We start from the raw sequence: 21,081 nt of genomic DNA, 5'->3' as shown, positions 1-21,081 counted from the left end.
TTCGAATCATCATTCTTTTAGCCTCTAAAAGAAAGGAATAGAAAAGTATTTCCAAAGACAAACCATCAATCCCCTTGGACCTTGATCAAAGAGTTTGGTCTGTTACGTTCAATAGTGTTACATTGCTTAAGAGTTGAGGATAATGATATTTTAAACACACATTTCACCCTTAACCCTCTGAGTTACCTTTTAAGTACAAAACTGTAATGTAGCTCTGAGTTTAAAAGGAAATAATATCTTGGGGATGGAAAAGATGTTCCAAAGATGAACACTCGGTTCCCTTAGCCCTTGACTCGAGGAATTGAAAAGTAGTCCAGATATGAACCATCATTCCCTTAGCCCTCGACTCGGGAGAATGTAAAGGTGGTTCCAAAGTTCCTCTTATACCTCGAATAAGGGGCTTGTTCTGGTATGACCATAGTCTCACATTGTTTAGGAGTTTAGGCCAAGAGAAACTTAAATACAGCTTCCTTCCTTAACCCTCCAAAGTTCCTTTTAAGGACAAAACTCTGATGAAGCTTCGAGCTCTAAAGCGAATAATATCTCAGATGTAGCGATTAACCCCAACGATGTTATCTTGACAAACTTGAGATTGGAATGTTACCCTCATTCTTTTAGTCCTCAACTTGGGGGAATGAAAATATGGCTCCAAAGACTAAGGGGTTTGCTTTGGTACTCCCAATAGTCTCACATTGGTTAGGAGTCGAGGCCTTAAAATTTCATCCTTATTTTAATTCTTTTAATTAAGATAAAAAAAATATAAATGCATTCAAGTATGAGAGTTGTTAGAAGGCTTGATTAAAAATAATTAAAGTTTTGGTTTGCATATATTTTCCTTCTATATGTATGTAAATGTATGAGAGTATCATATCAAAGTTTTTCTACAAAATATTTTAATGAAATCTCTTCTTTATATTATTTTTTATTAATAAATTTTAAATGTAAAACTTTACTTAAAACTAAATCCACTGTTATTTTTTATATTAACTTCTTTAGATGATTAAAATAAAACATAATTTTTTTGGTACATTAATTTTTTTTTAAATAAAATAAAATAAAGGTCACACTATAATAATAATGTGTGAGTGAGATATGTTTTTTTTTCTAGAAAAAATAAAATAATAATTTGTTTTATTTATGTAGGGCAGCAGGCCAACTTGCCCCACCCCGCTATTGGCCTGCGCGGGCTGCGAGTTATGCAGACGGACCTAAGCAGGTCAACAGGCTAGATTAGTAACCCCGTCTCGCATTGCCATTCCTATTTCTTGGAGGCGACTTGTGCTAGCTTCATTGGCGACTTCCAAGCTTTTCCCCAGTAACCCCACCTCAACCTCCAAATTCTTGATTCTTCCCTAGCCTTAAGCAATCTCTAATGATTTGGTCGAGATAGTAAGCTCACACTCGACATTTTATTCCTCCAAATCCTAATTTTTACTCTCCAATTCATGAATTTTTGCAATCATTTGAGCATTCTCGACGATCGCCCCCTTCCAGTAATGAACGATCGTCATGGACCTTGCCAACATTATTTCGACAGAATCCAAGCATCCTACATGACCGACTGTTTCAAAAGCTAACCATCATAGGGAATCAAAAATTCGTCGCTACCACCAACCCTAACTTGATTGGTCTTCATGTTGATGTTCCATAATGAGTTGGAATTCGGTGCTTAAGTAAACACATTATTATCTACTCGGGTTAGAGACCATTTTTACCTCATATAATCAACCAGACCAGAAAGGGTCTAGGGTGCTCTATTTAAGGGGGTGGTTGAGGTATATTTAGCGTGATGTTTGCTTTTGTAATATGCATTGGTGGAACTTGGACTACCAAGTCAATCGTGATAGGCCCTTAGTTGTTGTTTTTCTCTTCTTATTCTTTTTAGAAGAATTTTGAAAATTGACGAGTAAATCTTTTTCAAGGGTTGGAACACTAGCTTTTGCACGATGTTTTGTATTCAAAATATTTTTCCATAATATTTATCTACAAATAAAATTAAAAAAGAAGTGAATACAAAGAGGATAATATGCAAACATATTAATGACATACAAGGAACCTTAAGTTGGATCCTTAGCAAGGGTCACTTTAAGAAGACCTCTACGACTGATCGTTTGACGAAGATTTTTTATTATTTCAATGTCTACCTTATCCTTTGTCGAAATAAGATATTTTGACCCTCAACTTGAACTTATAGTATGTCTACCTTTTTCTTTGCCGAAATAAGATATTTGACCCTCAACTTGAACTTATAGGGTCTTTTCTACTAAAGGGAAATTGGGATGTATAATTAAGGTAGAGAAAAAGTTGTTCATAAGGATCTTGGGGAGAAAACTTTAGTTTAAAAATTTTATTCTTTAAAGCTCTTGAAAAAGAAAGTATAAATGGTGAATAGAGGACCAAGTTGACTTTAGATCATATTTTATTACATAAAAATACATAAATTTATTAATTGTTGAAAGTTAATAATAATTATTATTATTAACTTTAATAATAATATAATAGTAATAAAATATTAATAATAATAGTAATAATAAATAATATTTTTTAAATTAATAATAAAATTAATAATTATTGACGGATATGAATATTAAAAAAAAATTAAGCACGAATCAATATTCATCAATAAAGTTCTTCAGTAATTGAACGCGAACACTTTCTGTCGGTAAATTTTGCCAATAAATTTAATAATAATAATATTAATAATAATCATAAATTAATCACTAAATGCATGTGGTCTAGTGGTTACAAGTTGTTGTAATCAATGAATTTGAATTTAACTCATACTAGTTCTTTGGTAGTGTTTTCAGTGATTCCAATATTTTTGAAAAGTTAGAATTCTGAGCTTGATAAAGGAATAAAAAAAATTTATAACTGAAAGACTAAACTGATATATGTAAGGTAGATTCTTCCTGCACCTCCATATAATATTTTAATTCCACTTCTACCCTTGTCACTATATGTTAGGGTTTTGTGGTTTTGGTACACAATGTTATGTTGTTTTTCACATTGAAGAAGGTGATTTCTTGGTTGTGGTGGTTTGTGCGTTTGGTTGTGGTGATAGGTGGTGTTTGTGGTTTCTGATAGTGTGAACATGGTGGTTGAGGTAAGTTGTTTTGCACCGTTTCCTTTTTTTTTCATTTTTTTCTTGATACCGAATAATAGTCTCCATAACACCTTTCTGAAAATTTCATAGATCGAATTGTACAATCCGATATTACATACTGAATCATATAATTCGATATTACATTGTATCATACAATCTGAAATGTATTGAGGATTTTATAAACCGGATTGTACAATCTGGTATGTGTCCTAGAATCCGTTGATACATATCGGATTGTACAATTCGGTATGCATTTTCTTTAAACAAACTAGATTGTACAATCTGGTATGTATCCCTGTGATACAAAATAGCATTACATTTATGGTTTGTACAATTCGACTTCAACACAACACAATTGTTTTTACAAAAGGTCCAAAAATGGTGGATTCAAAAAATAAAAACTTAACTTACCTAATCTCATGCAAATGATCTCTTCGACCTTGACCCTTGAATGCACTCAAATGCTCTCTCAAATTCGTTGCCACTAGAAACATGAAGGTGCTGCCACTAGAGAAAAAATGAGGTATGGAGGAGTGTGATTTTGAGATAGAATAGTTAAGGGAGAGTGTGAGGTTCTAAGTGAGATAATTAGGGCTTTAATTTTTTTTAAATAGGGGCAAAAATGACTTTTCACTTTTTCTATGGAGGTGTAGGGAGAAGCGTTGGAGGCGTAGGGAGAATCCGCCTATATGCAATAGATTGTCTGGTTGTTCAAAGCCCAAAAAAAAATTCTGAAAGATTAGTGGAAACAAAATATGAGAAAAAGAGTTGGAGAATAAAATCTACAAAAATCTCAAAAACAAAATCTACAAAATATAGGATAAAGAATTGATGAATAAAATCTACAAAATCTTATAAACAAAATCTGAGAAAAGGAGTATTGGAAATAAAAATCTGAATCTAAAATTTGTAGGGAAGATAAAGCCTATAGGAAGACTTGGGAAAGGGCTCTAGACCCATGTACGCCATTTTCCTTAGTCCTTTATTTTTTTTCTTTGTAATTTTTTTTGTTTTGCCTCCACATGGAGGCTAAACCTTTTTGGGTTGATTCTCTTGTGATTTCACAATGATTTTTTAGATTATGTGCAATTTAGTTTTGTTCTTCAATTTTGGTAATAGAATGCGCTAGATGGATTGATCTTTTTGAATTAAGATTTCCGGTGAGGAAAGTTTTTTAAACTTTTGTTGATAATTCAATTATGTTATTTAATTGAAATTCTTGTTTAATTTTGTTTTATTCTAAACAATCTCTTATTTGCTTAATTCAAGAGGTAAAAGACTAAAATTAGCACACATATACACTTGAACATGGACTAATAATCTTTACCATTGTTAAATATAATGATGGAGTACTATGTGATGCAGTGTCAATGGTAGCAAATCATGTTTTGTTAGGAAGGCCATGACAATATGATTTCCTTTCAAACAAGTCTTTTGAACATGGAGGAAAGAAGTACTCTTTTAAGTCTCTCACTCTCAACTAAGTGAGAATAGATAAAATAGTGATGAGGAAAACAAGAGAAGATGAAAAGAAACCCTCAAAGAAGAAGTCCTAAGGTTGAGAAGATAAATAATTACTCTTAGTTTCTTTCAAGGAAGTTAAAAAGGCATTGCTTGCTACCAATTTTTGTTCTTTGTCTTTTCAATTTCCATTTTTACCTTCTTCAGGCTTAAGAAAATCTTTTAAAGAAATATGAGGATATCTTCCAAGACCCGCCAAAGGGACTTCCACCCTTAAGAGGATTAAAGATCAAATAGACCTCATTCGAGGAACATCATTAACAAATAGGCTAGCCTATATGAGTAATCCAGAAGGAAAAAAGGAAATGCAAAGAAAAATTGATATATATATATATATATATATATATATATAAAAGGATGCATCAAAGGCTTATTGAAAATAGACAAAAGGACATAAAAGGAATAAATACTAAAAGCATAACAAAAATGAATAAAGAAGAAGAAATAAAAAAACGATTCCAAGGAAGACTAACAAGAGGAAGACTCCAAACTATGGAAGAGGAGATAAGAAGACATGTAAATTTCTAGTTTCATAGTCTTTAGAGTAACTTGAGTGAAGTTATAACTTGATATTTGGAACTTGAGAGAGGGTGGACGAATTCTAGAGAGTTGGAAACGTCTTTGGAAAGCTTCCAACTATCACATGTCACTTTGGTTTGAACAATGACACATATTTATAGCAATATTGTAGAGTGAATGCACTTTCCATATGTTTCATTTAAGTTTTTAACTTACTTCCTTTCAAAATTAATAAATTGGGTTTATTGTATATATTTGTTGTAATTTTATTTTTTCGGCTCATCTGACCTTTGTTCGTAGTTTTGACCATAACTTTTTTTGTAAATATTATTTTTCGTTGATTCTACTTGCATTGGATTTTACATTTCTAGAGCTTCAAAATAGAATATGATTTGATGAATTTGGTGTTCTTTACTATTTTCTATAAAAAAATGCAATTGAGGTGGATTTGTTGAAATTTTGTAAAACAACCCATGTGGATTAATTTTTCTTTGTATTAGCTTAAACTTTTCTAATTAAGCTTATGAACCATATTAAATCCCACATTTAAGTCCATGTTTACTTCAAATTTCAGATCATATATCAAAATAGAGACATAAAAATCTTTTACTAAAATTTTTAAGTTTTAGGAATTGTCTCTTCTTATTCTTTTCTCTTTTCTTCTTTTTCGACTTTTCTTTTTTTCTCTCTTCTTCTTTGAAATTAATTTGTTTGCTATTCAGCATCCATGGAGAACTAAATTTTGAGGATCAATTCATTGAATCAAGATCAAACAAGTCGGATTTAGTTTGACATCAATCGTTGAATGTTTCAACTTTGTTTTTCTCCTCTCTAAGTTCGGTTTTTCACTTTGTGCTGACAATTTGTGTTTCTAATTCTAGAATCGAATTAAGAATCAACCGAATCTTGATTTGATTATTAATTAATAATTAGATTGAAAGATATTTTGATTTGATTTGTATAATTTATTTAATTGATTGATTGAATTAGTTAATTGTTTAAATTTGATCTAAATTTTTAGAGAACTATGATAATATGGTTGTTTATTATTGAATATGTGGACTGATCTCTTTTCACAGTGAAACAAAATTTCAAATTGAAAATAATAATCAAAAGTGAAAATTAAGAAGATGAAAATATATCAATCCACTGATTCAAGAATCAAACATTCATCTTATCATAGTTCTCTTAAGATTTAGATCCAAATTTGAACAGTTAACCAATTCAATTAATCAATTATACAAATCAAATCAAAGTATCATTTAATCTAATCCAAACTTAATTAGCAAATCAACATTCAATCAATTCCTAATTTGATTCTAAAATTAGAAACACAAATTTTAATCACAAGGTGCAATACTCAACTTAGAGAAGAGAAAAACAAACTTGGAGTATTTAGTGGTTCAAAACTCAAGTATGTTAATTTGATCTTGAGCATGTGAAGTGATCCTCAAATTTTGTTCTCCATGGATTATGAATAAGAAATGAATTTCAGAAGATACGAGAAGAGGAAATGTAAAAAATGGAATTGAGAGAAAAGAGAGAGAAAAAAAAAAGATGAAAAGACAATTCCTAAAACTCTGAAATTTAGTAAATGATTTTTGTGTCTTTGTTTGTTTGGAGAACATTTAAGCTATATATATGCTCGGGGCTAAACGTGGGTTTTAATTAGGTTCATAAGCCTAATTCCAAAAATTTAAGCTAATACAAAAAATACCTAATATGCATGGGTTGGTTTATAAAATTTCAGAAAATCTCTCTCAACTTGAAAAAATCATAGAAAATAGAAGACAACTCAAAATATAGCAAAACATGTGTCCATTTTGAATCTATGAAAATTTAGAATTAAAGTAAATATGTACGTTGAACCTAATTTATTACTATTGAAAGAAAATTAGTTAAAAAGTTGAAAATAAAGCATATGAATGTATGTGCAAAATGTGAGTCGTCATGTAACACGTCTTAAGTTATCTAGTTCTCAATTGAGTTCCAAAAATGTGTTTTGAGTCAGATGTGAAGGTGGACAATCATTGTTTGACGATTATACATGTTCCAACTCTCAAAGCACTAAGCACATAAAAATTATTCCTGTTAGTATGCAACCTTCTGAAATAGTTGACATTGTATAAATGATGATACAAGATGCATTGAGAGAATAATGTTTTGTGACCTTTGAACTGTTGTGAGCTATGGAAGAATGTTAAACACAAAGGACTGAACAAATTGCCTCAACCTTTGTTGTACTGAGAATACCGTCTTAGTCCTAGGGGAGATTATGACGTCATAACCAAGAGTACGTTCTATACTCATTGTAACCATGAATGGTTAGTTTAACCCTCTTAAGAAGTTATTTTAACTCAGACTAGATGCATTATAAGAGACTGCACAAATCATAAGCTTAAACAAAGACAAGATGTTACTACATATAGTATTTCTAAGAGTGCAAACAACTAAACACCTTGAAAGATATTAGGCCCATTGTAAGCTTAAATAGAGATTAGACATTTTGCAAAAATAAGACAAAATCTAAAAAATGAGTTATCTTAACATGAGAAGTAGATGTAGTATACATGTGGATATCATGAAATGTAATTTTAAATTGTTTGATTGTCTACTTGTTATCAATGTTTACTCCTAGATCTCCAACATGATTCAGACATAGTGGACTAACTTTCTTAATTTATATGCTCATTTTGGTAATGCTAGTAATACAAATGAATTTACAGATAAAATTGTTATAAACATAGAATTTTGAGTGCTATAAAGAAAGGTGTCACCTAAAAAGAAAATCATATTTTGGTAAAGCATTGACACAAGGACATAGATAAGCATGTGAGAAGCTTTCCTATGTAGAAATAAGGATTATAAGTGATCCTACATGAATATATTGATGTGCATAAAAAAGTTTTCATAAAGATTTTATCTGATAAATCATTAAGACATAAAAAGAGTGAACTTTATATTTTAAATCTTCAATGTATGAAGTTATTCTCTTGTAAAAGGTAAGTTCATATATTATATCATTTCTAGTGAAAGTTTCCTTATAAAACATGAAAACAAATTTTGTTGTAAAGTTGGTAATTAATGACATTGTATATTTAAGGAAGCTAAAAGTGGCTTAGTGTTAAATAATATTTGTTTTTTATCTCAAGGGTAGATAAAGTGGCTTTGTTAACTCATGATAACAATGAGTAAATTTTTTAACTCAGCCAGAAGTGGCATAATATAATACTTGTAATCAAGTTTGATTAGTAAAACACTTTATGGTTTGTAATGGAGAACTATACGTATCCCAAGTTAGGTTGTGTCACATCGACATGATGGACATATTAGAGAATGGTAAGTACATTGCAGTACATAATGAGAATGAACATGTTCCTAGAATCATATGAACAAGCAAGCACAAACAAAGATACATGGTGAACTCAAAGACTAAGAATGCCTTGATGTGTGCACTGGAAGAAAAAGAGCATTTGAAAGTGCACGATTTTAAAAGAGCTAAAGAAATGTAGGCCATGTATTGCTTTAGCCATGTATTGCTTTAGCCTGACTCAATTTATGAGATCTTACTTACATGCTAACTATCTCAATAAGGTGTGCTAACCTCAATATTATAAAGAAACAATTGGTCATGAAATGGTATTAGAAATGTTTTTATGGTGTGAAGAGACCACTTATTCCATTAATTAAATAAATCTTTATTTTAAAAATAATTGGTCTTGAAAGGGAATGTGTAGAATTCATTTTCCCTTTTCAAGATAACACTCTCAAGTTAAGTTATGAATTTAAAGCTTTATTTATGATAACTAGTCCATTGTGGTCTTGTAAAAATGGGAAAAGGAAAGAATTAATTAACCTAAATTGTCTTGAGAAATACTACCGAGGATAAGAAAATAACTTACATATTTTATGTGGAAGCCCACTACTAATATATCCTAAGTCAAAACCCCTTCCATATCTAATAAGTACTAATTGAGCTTGAAGGATAGGTGTTGCCAATGTCGGGTAAGCAACATTTGACCTAAAGTGAAGTTTAGAAAAGAGAGTGAAGTCTTTGTAAAAGTTCTTGTATCTAAGAATCACCTCAAGATAACCTTCATGTTTAGTTTGAGAGGGTTTGCTTCATTTAGGGAGTAGTGATGTTAGTCGTGCATCTTCTAGGGATGTGAAATAAACATGAGCTAGTAGAAGTTTGACCAACAATATTTGTGGGATGCCTTTTTGTAAAAGATAGGCTAAATTGTTGTAATTTTGTGAGATTTGGATTGATTAGGGGTAGAAGACTTCTATCAATAGCTAATAGACTAAAAAAGCTATATGTTTGACCTTTAATACAAAAGTTTTCTCATTGTTGATGTGATGATTGGTCATGAAGTGACCTAAGCCTTTTTAGCTTGTGAGTGTCTTTTCTAATGTAATCTTCTTGATTCCATAAATGTAATACAACCAAGAAGATAAACATATGAAAGAAAGACAGTAGAAGCACGAGAGTTGAATTAGATTAAAGATACCAATAACTTTCCATTGTTTGGCATAAGAGTTTTGCACTCTGTCAAACCATTTTCAATAGTTGGCTCTTTTTCCTATTCCACCAATCCTATATACCTTTAATGTGATATCTAGGAAATTGGACATTATTTATGAACTATAAATGAGAGTCATTCCTTCCTTAGTGGAGGCAAATGATTCTTTAGAAGAGTTAAGGGAGCGAGAAGTTCTAATGGGTCCTAAAATAATATAAGTAATGTTAGAAGAGGAATAGAGAATTAATACCTATGTTTTTCAAATTTTCTTTGATTCTTCTTCCAAACTTAAGACAAACACAAATTTTATACTGTTTAAATCTAGTATTTTAGCACTAAATGTTGACGAAGGGGAGTTACATCTAGCCAATAGTGGGGGAAAGTAGTTGTCACCATTTTTGTAAAGATAGATTTTTTTTTAAAGCTTAGAGATGAAGGAAAAAGTTCTTAGAAAGAGCAGTTTTGAAAAATAATAAGAAAGGGATTTAGTTTTTATTACTAAAACCAAATAGTTGCAACGTCATAATAAAGCAATAAATTAAGGGTTTAATTTTTATTGTTAAAACCAAATAGTCCTTTTTATTAATGGCGTGAGTGGGGTAAAACAAAAAGTGAATTTCTTTTCGGAATTTTAAGTAATGCCAAAGAACCTTAATTATGAATCTGTATTTAATGCATGTGGTAATTGAGAAGGGTACGTAAACCTTACATGATCAAAAGGCAAGTGAGAAATAAATGACAATTAATAAAATCAACAAGACTATTGCAAACCATACCCATGAAGTATTGCAGGAAATTATGAATTTTCTCTAAGCGTTCAAAATAACATTGTTTCAGAACATCTTTTATTAGTACTATGTTGCATAAAAAAAGAACATCTATTATTAGTACTATGTTGCATAAAAAACAGTTTATTTATATAAAATATTATGGGTGAAATCAATTATTCTTACTGGAGCAATGACTAATCGAAAGATTATTAGAGATGATATCAATAGTTTTGTAGCTTAAATCATGTATATTAAAGTTACAATGTTTGAATTGTGATGTTTACATTTTTACTTTCTTGAAACTTTCTTGAATGTCTCATAACATATGTTTTTCTTTTAAATTTCGAATGCAATTAATTAATATTTTTATTCAAAATAAAGGTGGAAACTTAAAGTTTTGGTAAGAACCCCAGATTCACAATTGCAATTGCCACTACATATGTGTTGTAGGTTTGTATCTAGAGAGGCCATAGCATTGCAATGTATAGTGACATACATATTACATACCAATGATATTCCAGCTGAATTCATGGGGTGTTGTTCACAAATCAACACACTAGAACGTTTTAGATCTTATATTAAGGTAAGCTTTGTATTGGCCATATTCATATTTAATTTTTATGCTATTAATAGTCTTCTTCTATTCATTTGTAGGACGAAGCATCCAAGGTGGAAGAATGGCATTTACTCGACTTGGAGTTGTTGCACTTCCTTCATTATCTCCTCCATCACCTATTACTTGTGAGGACCCTCTGCATCAAATACCCTATTTAATTAGACAATATGCACAATGTTTTAATAACCCTACTCAAGAGTCTCATGCACCCCTATATATGCATGGACATGCACAAATTAGTTAAGGAAAATCAAACAGTTCATAGTTAAATAGATGTTCAAGCTCTAAAAACTGTTAAAAGACTTTTAAAAACCAAAATCCCACTAATGAAATTTCTTTTCAAACCATTTAGTAACAATAATTTCACTTCAATGATTTTGTTATATCCTTTCACTTGTATGTCAAGCTGATTAGATTAGAGACTAATTCCACAATGCTAAATATGAATTCTTTATAATATGGATAATTTCCGAAACAATACACCATATGATAGTTACATTAACTTAACAAATTTAAAAGTAAACACATACCTCCTATGAAAAATTAACATCAACTGTGTTGTTTAATTAATTTATTTAGGGTTGATAAATAAGATTGAGTAACTATGATATAGTAGGATGTAGTCTGATCTCAATTTTGATTTTTCTTATAAGAGGAATAAACTTCACGTGTTTCATCTTGCTTAGTTAGTTTTAGAATTTATTTTTGTACTCTTTTTTTTTTTGCATGAGTTTAACCTAATCTTTCATGTTTGTTGTTTTTTTTATGTTATAATTCATGTGATAACATATGATTGTTTAGATTTTGGATGTCAATCTAGCAAAGATGTCAGATTTCATAGTAATGTCTAACATATGTTTTATGAAATAAATTTAATTTTTAAAATTACTTTAAAACAAATATCATCAACGTCAATTAAATGAATGGTATTTTAGAAATAATCTTATTAAATAGGATAAAATTAGTTAAAAATTGAAACTAGATATACAAACCTAATATTAGATGTCTCCAATGGTTGAGGTACAAGGACTGAGGAGGCTAGATCCATTTCATCAGCTTGTCGCTCAAATTGTGCTTGTTGTGCTGCTAGTGCCTTCTCTTTTTCCTTTATCTGGTTTTTACTCAAAACAATGTAGCCATATAAAATAAAATTAATATCCAAATAAAAAAGTAAAAAAATTGACGTTAATTTCATACCTTCTTTGCGAGAGTGTTGTTTTGTTCTTGTAGGGCCTTATCCTACAACATTTGAACCTAACAAAGTTAACTCCATCCATGTGTATAATAAGTTCAAAAATATAAGTGATTATGCAAGTTAAAAATTAATTCTTTTCATTACAATTAATTATTGAAATAATTCAAATACATATGTATTTTGTACACAATTTTAGAGGTGGAAAAAACAATAAGAACAATAAATAAAAGAACAAAAAAGGCTTCAACAATTAACAAGGTGAGAACTTTTCCCTTGTTCACATTGTAAAAAGACAAATCATCCAAAGAAAAATGTTGGTGAATGTTAAATGTCAAGTGTAGAAAATGCGGTGATTTAAGACGTATAGAGCGAATCTACAAGTCTAAATCAAAAGAGACAAATTTAACTTTGGAGGAGATAGAAGATAATCAAATCTTTGTTGCAAGATTCTTTACTACAACCAAAACTTCTAGTGACTCGTGGTTAATAAATAGCGGTTGTACAAACTACATGACCAATAACGAGAAACTTTTTAGAGAGCTTGGAAAAACCATCATTTCTAAAGTGAAAATTGAAAATTGTGATTTCATCTTAGTTAAAGGGAAGTGGACAATTTCTATTGAAAGTTTTACATGTTTGAAGTATATCTCTGATGTTTTATTTGTGCCTAATATTGATCGAAATCTGCTTAGTGTTGCAGAACTTGTGAAAAAAAAAGGCTTCAAAGTCATATTTGAATATAACTAGCGTTTGATCAAAGACACAAAAAAGAAAATATATGTTTAGAGTGAAAATGAGATTTAAAAGCTATAATCTAAATCTAATGGAGGATGTGTAAAATTCTTGTGAGCAAAGATGTAAAGTTCATGGAAGATCAACAATGGAATTGTGATGAGCCAATAAGAAAGCAACTTCTAGAAACTCCACAACTTTTTGATGATGAAGTTAATGAAATTCTTGTCAAAGGGACAAGATCTATATATGATATTTATCAAAGGTGTAATGTCAGACTATCTTAGAACATGCTAAAATTGAGAAGCTAAAAAAGATGTGAAATGGATTAATAAGATTAAATATGATTGAAAAAAATGACACATACATGAAAGCTAGTGGATTAACCCAAACACAAACAACACATAGGAGTGAAATGAGTTTATAGAACTAAACTAAATGCAAAGGGTTCTACAAATAAACATAAGACCGAATTAGTTGTGAAAAGCTACGCTTAAGTGTTTAGAGTAGATTTTTCAAAAAGATTTGCTCCCTTTGCATACCTTAATACAATCAAAATGTTATTTGCTTTGGCTTCACAAAAAGGTTTGAAAATTGACTATTTAGATGCAAAATTTGCAGTTTTAAATGGTTATTTGTAAGAGGAGATATTTGTGAAGCAATCAAAGGGATTTCAAGTCAAAGGACAAGAAAACGAGGCTTACAAGCTAAAGAAGACCTTGTATGGTCTTAAACGGACTCAAAGGACTTGGTATGACAGAATTGATGATTATCTTTTAAAAATTGGATTTATTAAAAGTCCAAGTGAAACTACATTTTATGTGAAAATGACAGGAAGTAAAGTGCTTCAGATGTTTAAGATGACAAATCTTGGTTTAATGTCATTTTTTTTTCTAGAAATGGAAGTAAAGCAAGAAAAATATGGAGTCTATATATGTCAAAACAATATGCAAAAGAAATATTGAAAACTTATGCATGGAGAAATGCAAAAGTATTGATACACTTTTTTTTATCAGCAAAGAATAAATAAAATAAAAAGAGACACTTCAGGGGTGTCACAACCCTTATACAAAACCCCAAATACAAGTATTCTAGTACCCTACCAACTAATGATCCAACAATACACAATCCCAGTACAAAATATAAGAACCCAACAAACACAGTTACATCAACCCACCAAAAAGGTCACACCCTCAAACAAAGACATACAAGAGGTTTTTGCCATCAGGCTGAATTATCATAACCAAGTGTCAAACTCGACAATAAAAGACACATCACCCAACAACTAATACACTAATTAACCAAGAAGAAAAATTTAGCAAAGATGATGGAGTCGATAAGTTGTAAGGATACTTAAAGATAATGATTGGGCTAACTCTATTGATGACATGAAAAACCTATTGGGTTATTGCTTTATCTTTGGTACATGTATATTTCCATGGTGTTTAAAGAAACAAGACGTTATGACCCAAAGCACAATAGAGACAAAATATGTGACAACCACTTTAGCTATGAATTCAACTATTTGGTTAACACATATACTTGTTGATTTCCATATGGAAGAAAAGGAAGCTATAGAGATTCTAGTTGATAATCAATAGGCTATTTCCATTTCAAATAATTTTTTTTTTTCATAGCAAAACTAAGCATTTCAAGATCAACTTGTCTTTTTTAAGAGAAGTTAGAGTAAAAAACTTTAGTGCAAAACTAAAGATCAATGTGAATATATTTTAACAAGAGTCCTCCCAAAAATAAAATTTGAAGATTTAAGAAATAAATTAGGTATCTAGCTATAGGAAAAAAGGAAATTTATTAAAATTGTGACTAAAATGACTGCAGCATAGATAATTTTTTTATTCAATTTTGTTTGGATTTTTTTAGGTGTTAAAGATCTGATTATAATTCTCCAATTTTTAAGTCTAGAAACATGAAACTTGTGATATGCAATTACTTTCCAAATCTATTAAATAAGCAAATCAATAAAACATAAATCATTTTCTCCAATTATATTTTTAGTCTTTTTTTTAATTTATTAATATTATTTCAATAACATTTTGTCTTATTTGAGTTGTTCCTTCAGTTTTATTTTAGTTGGATAACCTGTTATTTCAATTGTTCAATAACATCTATTTCAGACTCTTTCTTTGTAAATAATTAGGGTATGAGGTGGATACATTATTGGAGCTATATATATAATTTTCACAGTCTTTATCATCTCCAACCTTCTTCTTCAATTATACGTGTTTGGGTTTCTTAAACCCACAGAGTCATTTGGATAAATTGAATGTGTCATGTATTGGCATAGAATTAAGTCAAATGTGAATCCCTCATTTACATATACAAGTTTAAACTACTTTAATTGTATCATCTTTTATAGATACGAATTTATTTATTATATTCAAAATCTTTAGTTCAAAGATAACAATAAATCATATTGGACAAACAATATTTCTAGTATTGCTAAGTGATAGAAGTAATTTGCAATACTTTTTGTACCGTTTAAAAAAAATCATATATATAAGTTAATTTTGCTTCATAGACCACAGTAAAAAAAAATACAATACATTTGCAAACATGTTATAATCATGAGTAAACTTGTTCAGAAAGAGAAGAAAATAGTTTTCCACCCTTTGTTGATTCGTTCATGATCAATGGTTATTTTGCAACATATATACTTGACAAAAAGATGAAAACAAGAAGAATCACCTTTTTATTAAGCTCTGAAATAGATTCATACATGAGTTGGTTCTGCAAATTACATAATTAAATAGTTAGAAAGACTATTATATATAACATTCATGAGTTGAAACTATATCAGGAAAATGCACTACTACTGCATGGTTTTACCTTCCGTGATCTAATGTGTTTGAGAGCACTATCAAGCTGATGCTCCAAATTCTGAAGCTCTTTGATACTTAGACCATCCAAATCTTGTCCCATAAAATTCCTGCAAAACAATTGCAGAAATCCTACTGTTTTACATTTTAGTAATTGCAGAACACCAAATCCCTTCTCCAACTATTTCAGTACCTTTGATTTTTCTGTAGAACTTCCAACCTTGCTTTGAGCTTTGCATGTTCTAGAGTCCAATTTTCCTAACATTGTTTATAATAAAGTTAGTCTTATCTCATTCTTGTAATGATCTGTGTAGAAGGGCAATATCTATATATCTATATATCTATCTATATACTTTTTTTCTGATTGATAAAAACAAGGAAATACATGAATTTCGTAAGTTGAAAATTTCCTTTGAACAAAATTGATGTTCAGGTTTAGAACTAAATAAATCAGTTGTTAGTAAGTAAAATTAATAAAAATAGTCCTACGCATGGTTTAGAGAAAGAATTATGATCAATGAATTTTGAGCTTAAATCTACTTTTGATCATGTAGTTTTCTAAATCTATTTTTATTCCTATAAATCTACTTTTGACTAAAATATATATACTTTTCATTCTTATAAAATTTTACTTGTATATATTTAGTTTTCTACTTTTCAAAATTAAACCATTTTAATCTACCATTAATGTATAGTTTAATTGTTCATAAAAAAAATGTTAACATTTCCTCCATAATAATAGTGAGCTAAAAGTACTTAATTTTATAAAATTTAAAGACCAAGATTTTACAGGGATCAAAATTGAAGATTGGGAAACTAAAGGAAAAAAAAAATAGATTTAAGCCTTAATTTTGTCATCTTAGATTATCATCAATTGAATCAAGAAAATGAGTATTATAAAGGTTACATATATACTTACACTTTGTGGTTGATCACTTACAACAAGCTGCCTCTCTGCATATGAATACCTCTCATACCGTTCAAGAATTCTTTCCATACTGTTGAGAAAGAAAATTTGTCAACGATAGAGAACATATCTATAACTAATTTTTATAAGAATTGAAGTATTCTTATTTATTTATTATTAATAAAAAATAATAAATATATATAACAATGTTTAAATATTACACCATACAAGTTAGCTTCATGCATGTATAATACCTGTGTTAACATATCTAAAGGAAGAACTTCATAATTCCATTAACGTGCTAGCTAAAAGATTTCACCTTAGTCTTATTATGTGGGATCAAATCGCAGTTTTCAATACTTGTATTTAACCCATGGTGGTTTGGGAAACTTGGGTGTGCTTCTAACTTTATATTTTTTTAATCAAACCAAACAAAATAACATCATGAGATGGGACAATGAGTTCTCCAACCTTATGTAAAAGGTTTATCATGTTTATACCATACAAATTTGCTTTATGCGTTCAATTAAGTACAGGACAAGAACAAGAATCCACATTTGTCAGAACAAATCTATAACAAAAGACCTTAATTTTCGTAAGCTCCAAAATACTAACCAAGTTAGTAAGAACATGGCTAAATATATATCATCTCATTATGTTGAATACCTTTTTCATCACATCTCAACTTTCGACTATCTTTGAAATTGTTAGATGAAACGTAAAATGGAGAGAGGGAAATATTATTTCACGTAAAAATAGATCATAATCTATTATGTTTCATTATTTAGTTTCAATTTTCTTTTCTCTAAATTTGAAATGCACTTGCTGAAGAAAATTATACACAAAAAAATAACTATTTTATCTTTTTAAATGTTATCTCGTAAATCAATAGTGTTTTAATATTTAAAATAAGATATTTCATAAACGGATAGAAAGACGAAGATTTAACTTAATAAATATCTCAGTTTTCACATATATAATAAAGTCATCCAATAAAAAAATTGTATATTTTCTTTTCTTTCACATTTTATATCAACAATGATTTCACATAATGTTGGTAAATGGACAAGTTGCACTTCAAGAGGGAGAATCAGAGTTAAAATTTAAATAAGTTCTCCTTTGAAGGACCCATATATACCCATATATTATATAGGTAAAATTTGTACATCCCACATACATGGTTTTAAAAAACATTCTGACACTGTTTTCAGTCCTAACATAATTTTTTTAGGTTCGATTAATTCTAACTACATATTTGTCCGAAATTTCTGTCTATAAGGAACACAAAACTACGACCACCAATAAAAAATTGATTTCACAGTAACACTTTCATTCCAACTATATAGGAGTAGCTCTCATATAAGGGATCTGTTGATTTTATTTATGTACAATGCATTAAATCCAATCCAATGTTTCCTAAGCCAAACACAAAAATATAGCAGAACTTGTGAGCTTCATTGTTTCGTCCTATAAATATGTTTTGTTTTATAACTCAAAACATAAGTTAAAACACATAATATGCACCAAAATGACTACATTAACTGTAATTATTTTTGTGTTTGATGAAAAATATGCTCCATGTTATACAAGAAAAACAAGTTATAATTAAAAGGTTGCTAAACTCATTTTGAAATACTTAGTATAATATATAAAAATGCTTTAAAATTCAGTGACAAAGAGGAGTACATACTTTATGAGAAAAAAATTGATTTATGCTCACCCATGACTCAGGAGTTACCTCCTTTAACCTGTGTATTGAGTGAAGTCTACCTAAGATCCACACTACACCTATTAATTTATCCTAGAAAAAATGTCAGAAAAATCTCCTTCGGGAACGAAAGAGGAAACAGGTTATAACAAACGTATGATAAGTGATAAATTGGACAAGAGTACTATGCTGGAATAGGTAGCAAGGTAAAAAGTTGTGCACACTCGAGTGTGATATTGAATTTTTGGTGGAAGCACCGTTTTTAAATTGAATTTGTTATATATATTTATGTGTCTCTGTGTGTGTTGATGACCCTAGTGTCACAGTGATCGGTCACTTTTGTGGTTCCTCCTTTCTCATATTTGTGTATCTGAGGCTGAGTTTGTCAGATCAGTCTGCTTCTTTCTAATAGCGAATCACGTACGCTTTATATGGCCATGCGGAGAGAGTGATGTAAGTCTCACTTACACTACACACTACACAAACTACTCCCTAATCAACTCATGCTAAACAGTAATTAAAACTAAACTATATATATATATGTCACTGCATGATGACACTCTTTTCAAGTACAGCAAAACGAATCATATACACATCTATGAAGATTGCTAGTTCTAGATAATCATATCGTGATGAAAATCAGAGAAATGAGTTTTATCAGAAAGAAAATTTGAGAATTGAGTGTCTAATCACACACTAATTACTACTAAACCAAAAGGGGGGATTAGAAAGTAATTGAATATGTTACCCAGAAGAATACCAGTTACCATAAAGGGGTTAAAGAAATCATCAAGAAGAGGCATAATATATGGTAAACATAATTGACAGAGATCCATGAGAAAATTAATGAATTAAGTATGATATGAGGAAGAAAAGAATAGAGAGAGTGTTGGGATTATAGTAAGAGAAATGAAAAGGGTTGAAGGTACGTGAGGTTGTGGAAGATACCATGGATCGCTGGAGTACTCAAAGAGTTTGCCTTTGGTGGAGAAGACTATGAGGGCGACTTCAGCATCACAAAGCACAGAGATCTCATGAGCTTTCTTGAGCAAACCAGACCTTCTCTTGGAGAACGTTACTTGCCTATTGATCTTGTTCTCGATCCTCTTCAACTGCACCCTTCCTCTCCCCATATTCTACCACCACACACTGCTTCTGCTTCCAACACTTTGCTAGCTGCTTTGATCCACTCCCACGATCACCACCACACCAACAACACAATTCCCACACGAATTCCAGTCATTAATAGCAGATCACAAGAAAGACGACGTAGCACCCTTCAATTCCCCTCTATCGGTGTGTTCTTGTCTATGCTTCTCTCTTGGTGTTCTTGTTTCTGCGTATGGAATTCTGTGATTTATAATATGCCATCAACATCTTTATTTACGTACGTGAGAGCTATGTGGTGTGTGTGGGAGACGAACATTAACATATGACCTTGACCACTAGTCTCCCTATGATTCATTCTTCTTCTTCTTTTTTTTATAAAGTGGACAATAAAACATAAGATAAAAAATTAAAAGAGCAAATATCATTGGCTATTATTATTATATTCGAGGAAAAGAAAAAGAAAAGTGAGTGGGAAAAAACCTGATGGGAAGGTGGTTTTGCAAAACCAGAGCGGTTTCGTCAAAAACGTTGTCGAGCTTGGATTGGACAGAGGCACTATCGGGACAGTCCCTTGCTCCCTGTCGTCATGTACGATCTCTCCTTGTGTCTTTACTTCCTCGTATTTTCCTATGCTTTTGTCTGTTATTATTTACCTCCTCTTTCTTCAAACTTACTAATAAATTCACAAAGAAATTAGGTAAAAAGTAAAGATTAAGAACATTATGTAAGTTCTAGTTGAAAAGTCAACACAACTATAAATACAATTAAAGTATAGTATATAAAAAAATCTAAATACAGAAATATAATTTTATAGGTTTGACTAAAGTTTATAATAATCTGCTTCTGAATAACAACATAAGAAAAATAGCTTGAACGAGTTATTTCATATTGTCGGAAACTATATGATAAATCTGCTAGTATATTTACACCATGGATTTTGTTTGCAATAGTATTCAAATTACGTATCTTTGACAGGAATTTAAATTTCTATTCACAGAAATTTGAATAATGGTTTATGTAATGAGACTAATAATATCCTTTCTTATGTTTTGAAATCTGTGAATATACAGGGTCGATGTTTTTGTGTGTTTTTATTTAAATATCTATTTAATTTAAATTTAAACTATATATTTATATATATACACATATTTAGTTCATTAAAATTGGATCATATAAAAAACTTTAGTTATATTTGACATGTAGAAAATATTATCTAAAAAGTGATATTAATAATTATTTTAATATAATTAGTAGAATTCAGTTTAATTTATTAATAATTTATAACCCTAGAAACGACACATGTCGAACTTTTTGGTACTTTAGAATATTGTTATGATCATCTATATAAAATAAAGTAAAAAAAAGTTAATTCACTGAGATGTGTTTATATCTATGGATATACTCTTTATGCGGATAGAAAGAGGAATAATGAAACTGGAAAAACGAAACACAAATGATGAAAAACAAAAAACAAGTTGTTGACAAACAGTTTACACTCTTTAGATAGACTTGTAAAAATATAATAATAATAATAATCAAT

At 30.0% G+C, this 21,081-nt stretch overlaps 1 protein-coding gene across 1 annotated transcript; it reads right to left on the bottom strand.

Moving 5' to 3' along the window:
* Window positions 1-10,784: 10,784 nt before the first annotated feature.
* LOC137821729 (agamous-like MADS-box protein AGL8) lies at window positions 10,785-19,901 on the bottom strand. The gene is made up of 8 exons (XM_068626462.1): window positions 19,380-19,901; window positions 16,736-16,814; window positions 16,010-16,074; window positions 15,827-15,926; window positions 15,686-15,727; window positions 12,250-12,291; window positions 12,045-12,163; window positions 10,785-11,188 (listed from the first exon to the last, which is right to left on the bottom strand). The coding sequence occupies exons 1-8, from the start codon at window positions 19,562-19,564 to the stop codon at window positions 11,077-11,079; spliced, it is 744 nt and encodes a 247-aa protein (XP_068482563.1). The 5' UTR covers window positions 19,565-19,901; the 3' UTR covers window positions 10,785-11,076.
* Between the last annotated feature and the right edge of the window lie 1,180 nt (window positions 19,902-21,081).

This window comes from Phaseolus vulgaris, chromosome 9, assembly GCF_000499845.2.
Source record: "Phaseolus vulgaris cultivar G19833 chromosome 9, P. vulgaris v2.0, whole genome shotgun sequence".
NCBI lineage: Eukaryota > Viridiplantae > Streptophyta > Magnoliopsida > Fabales > Fabaceae > Phaseolus > Phaseolus vulgaris.
Note: the sequence above shows the minus strand (reverse complement) of the source record. Positions and strands in the feature narration are given on the sequence as shown.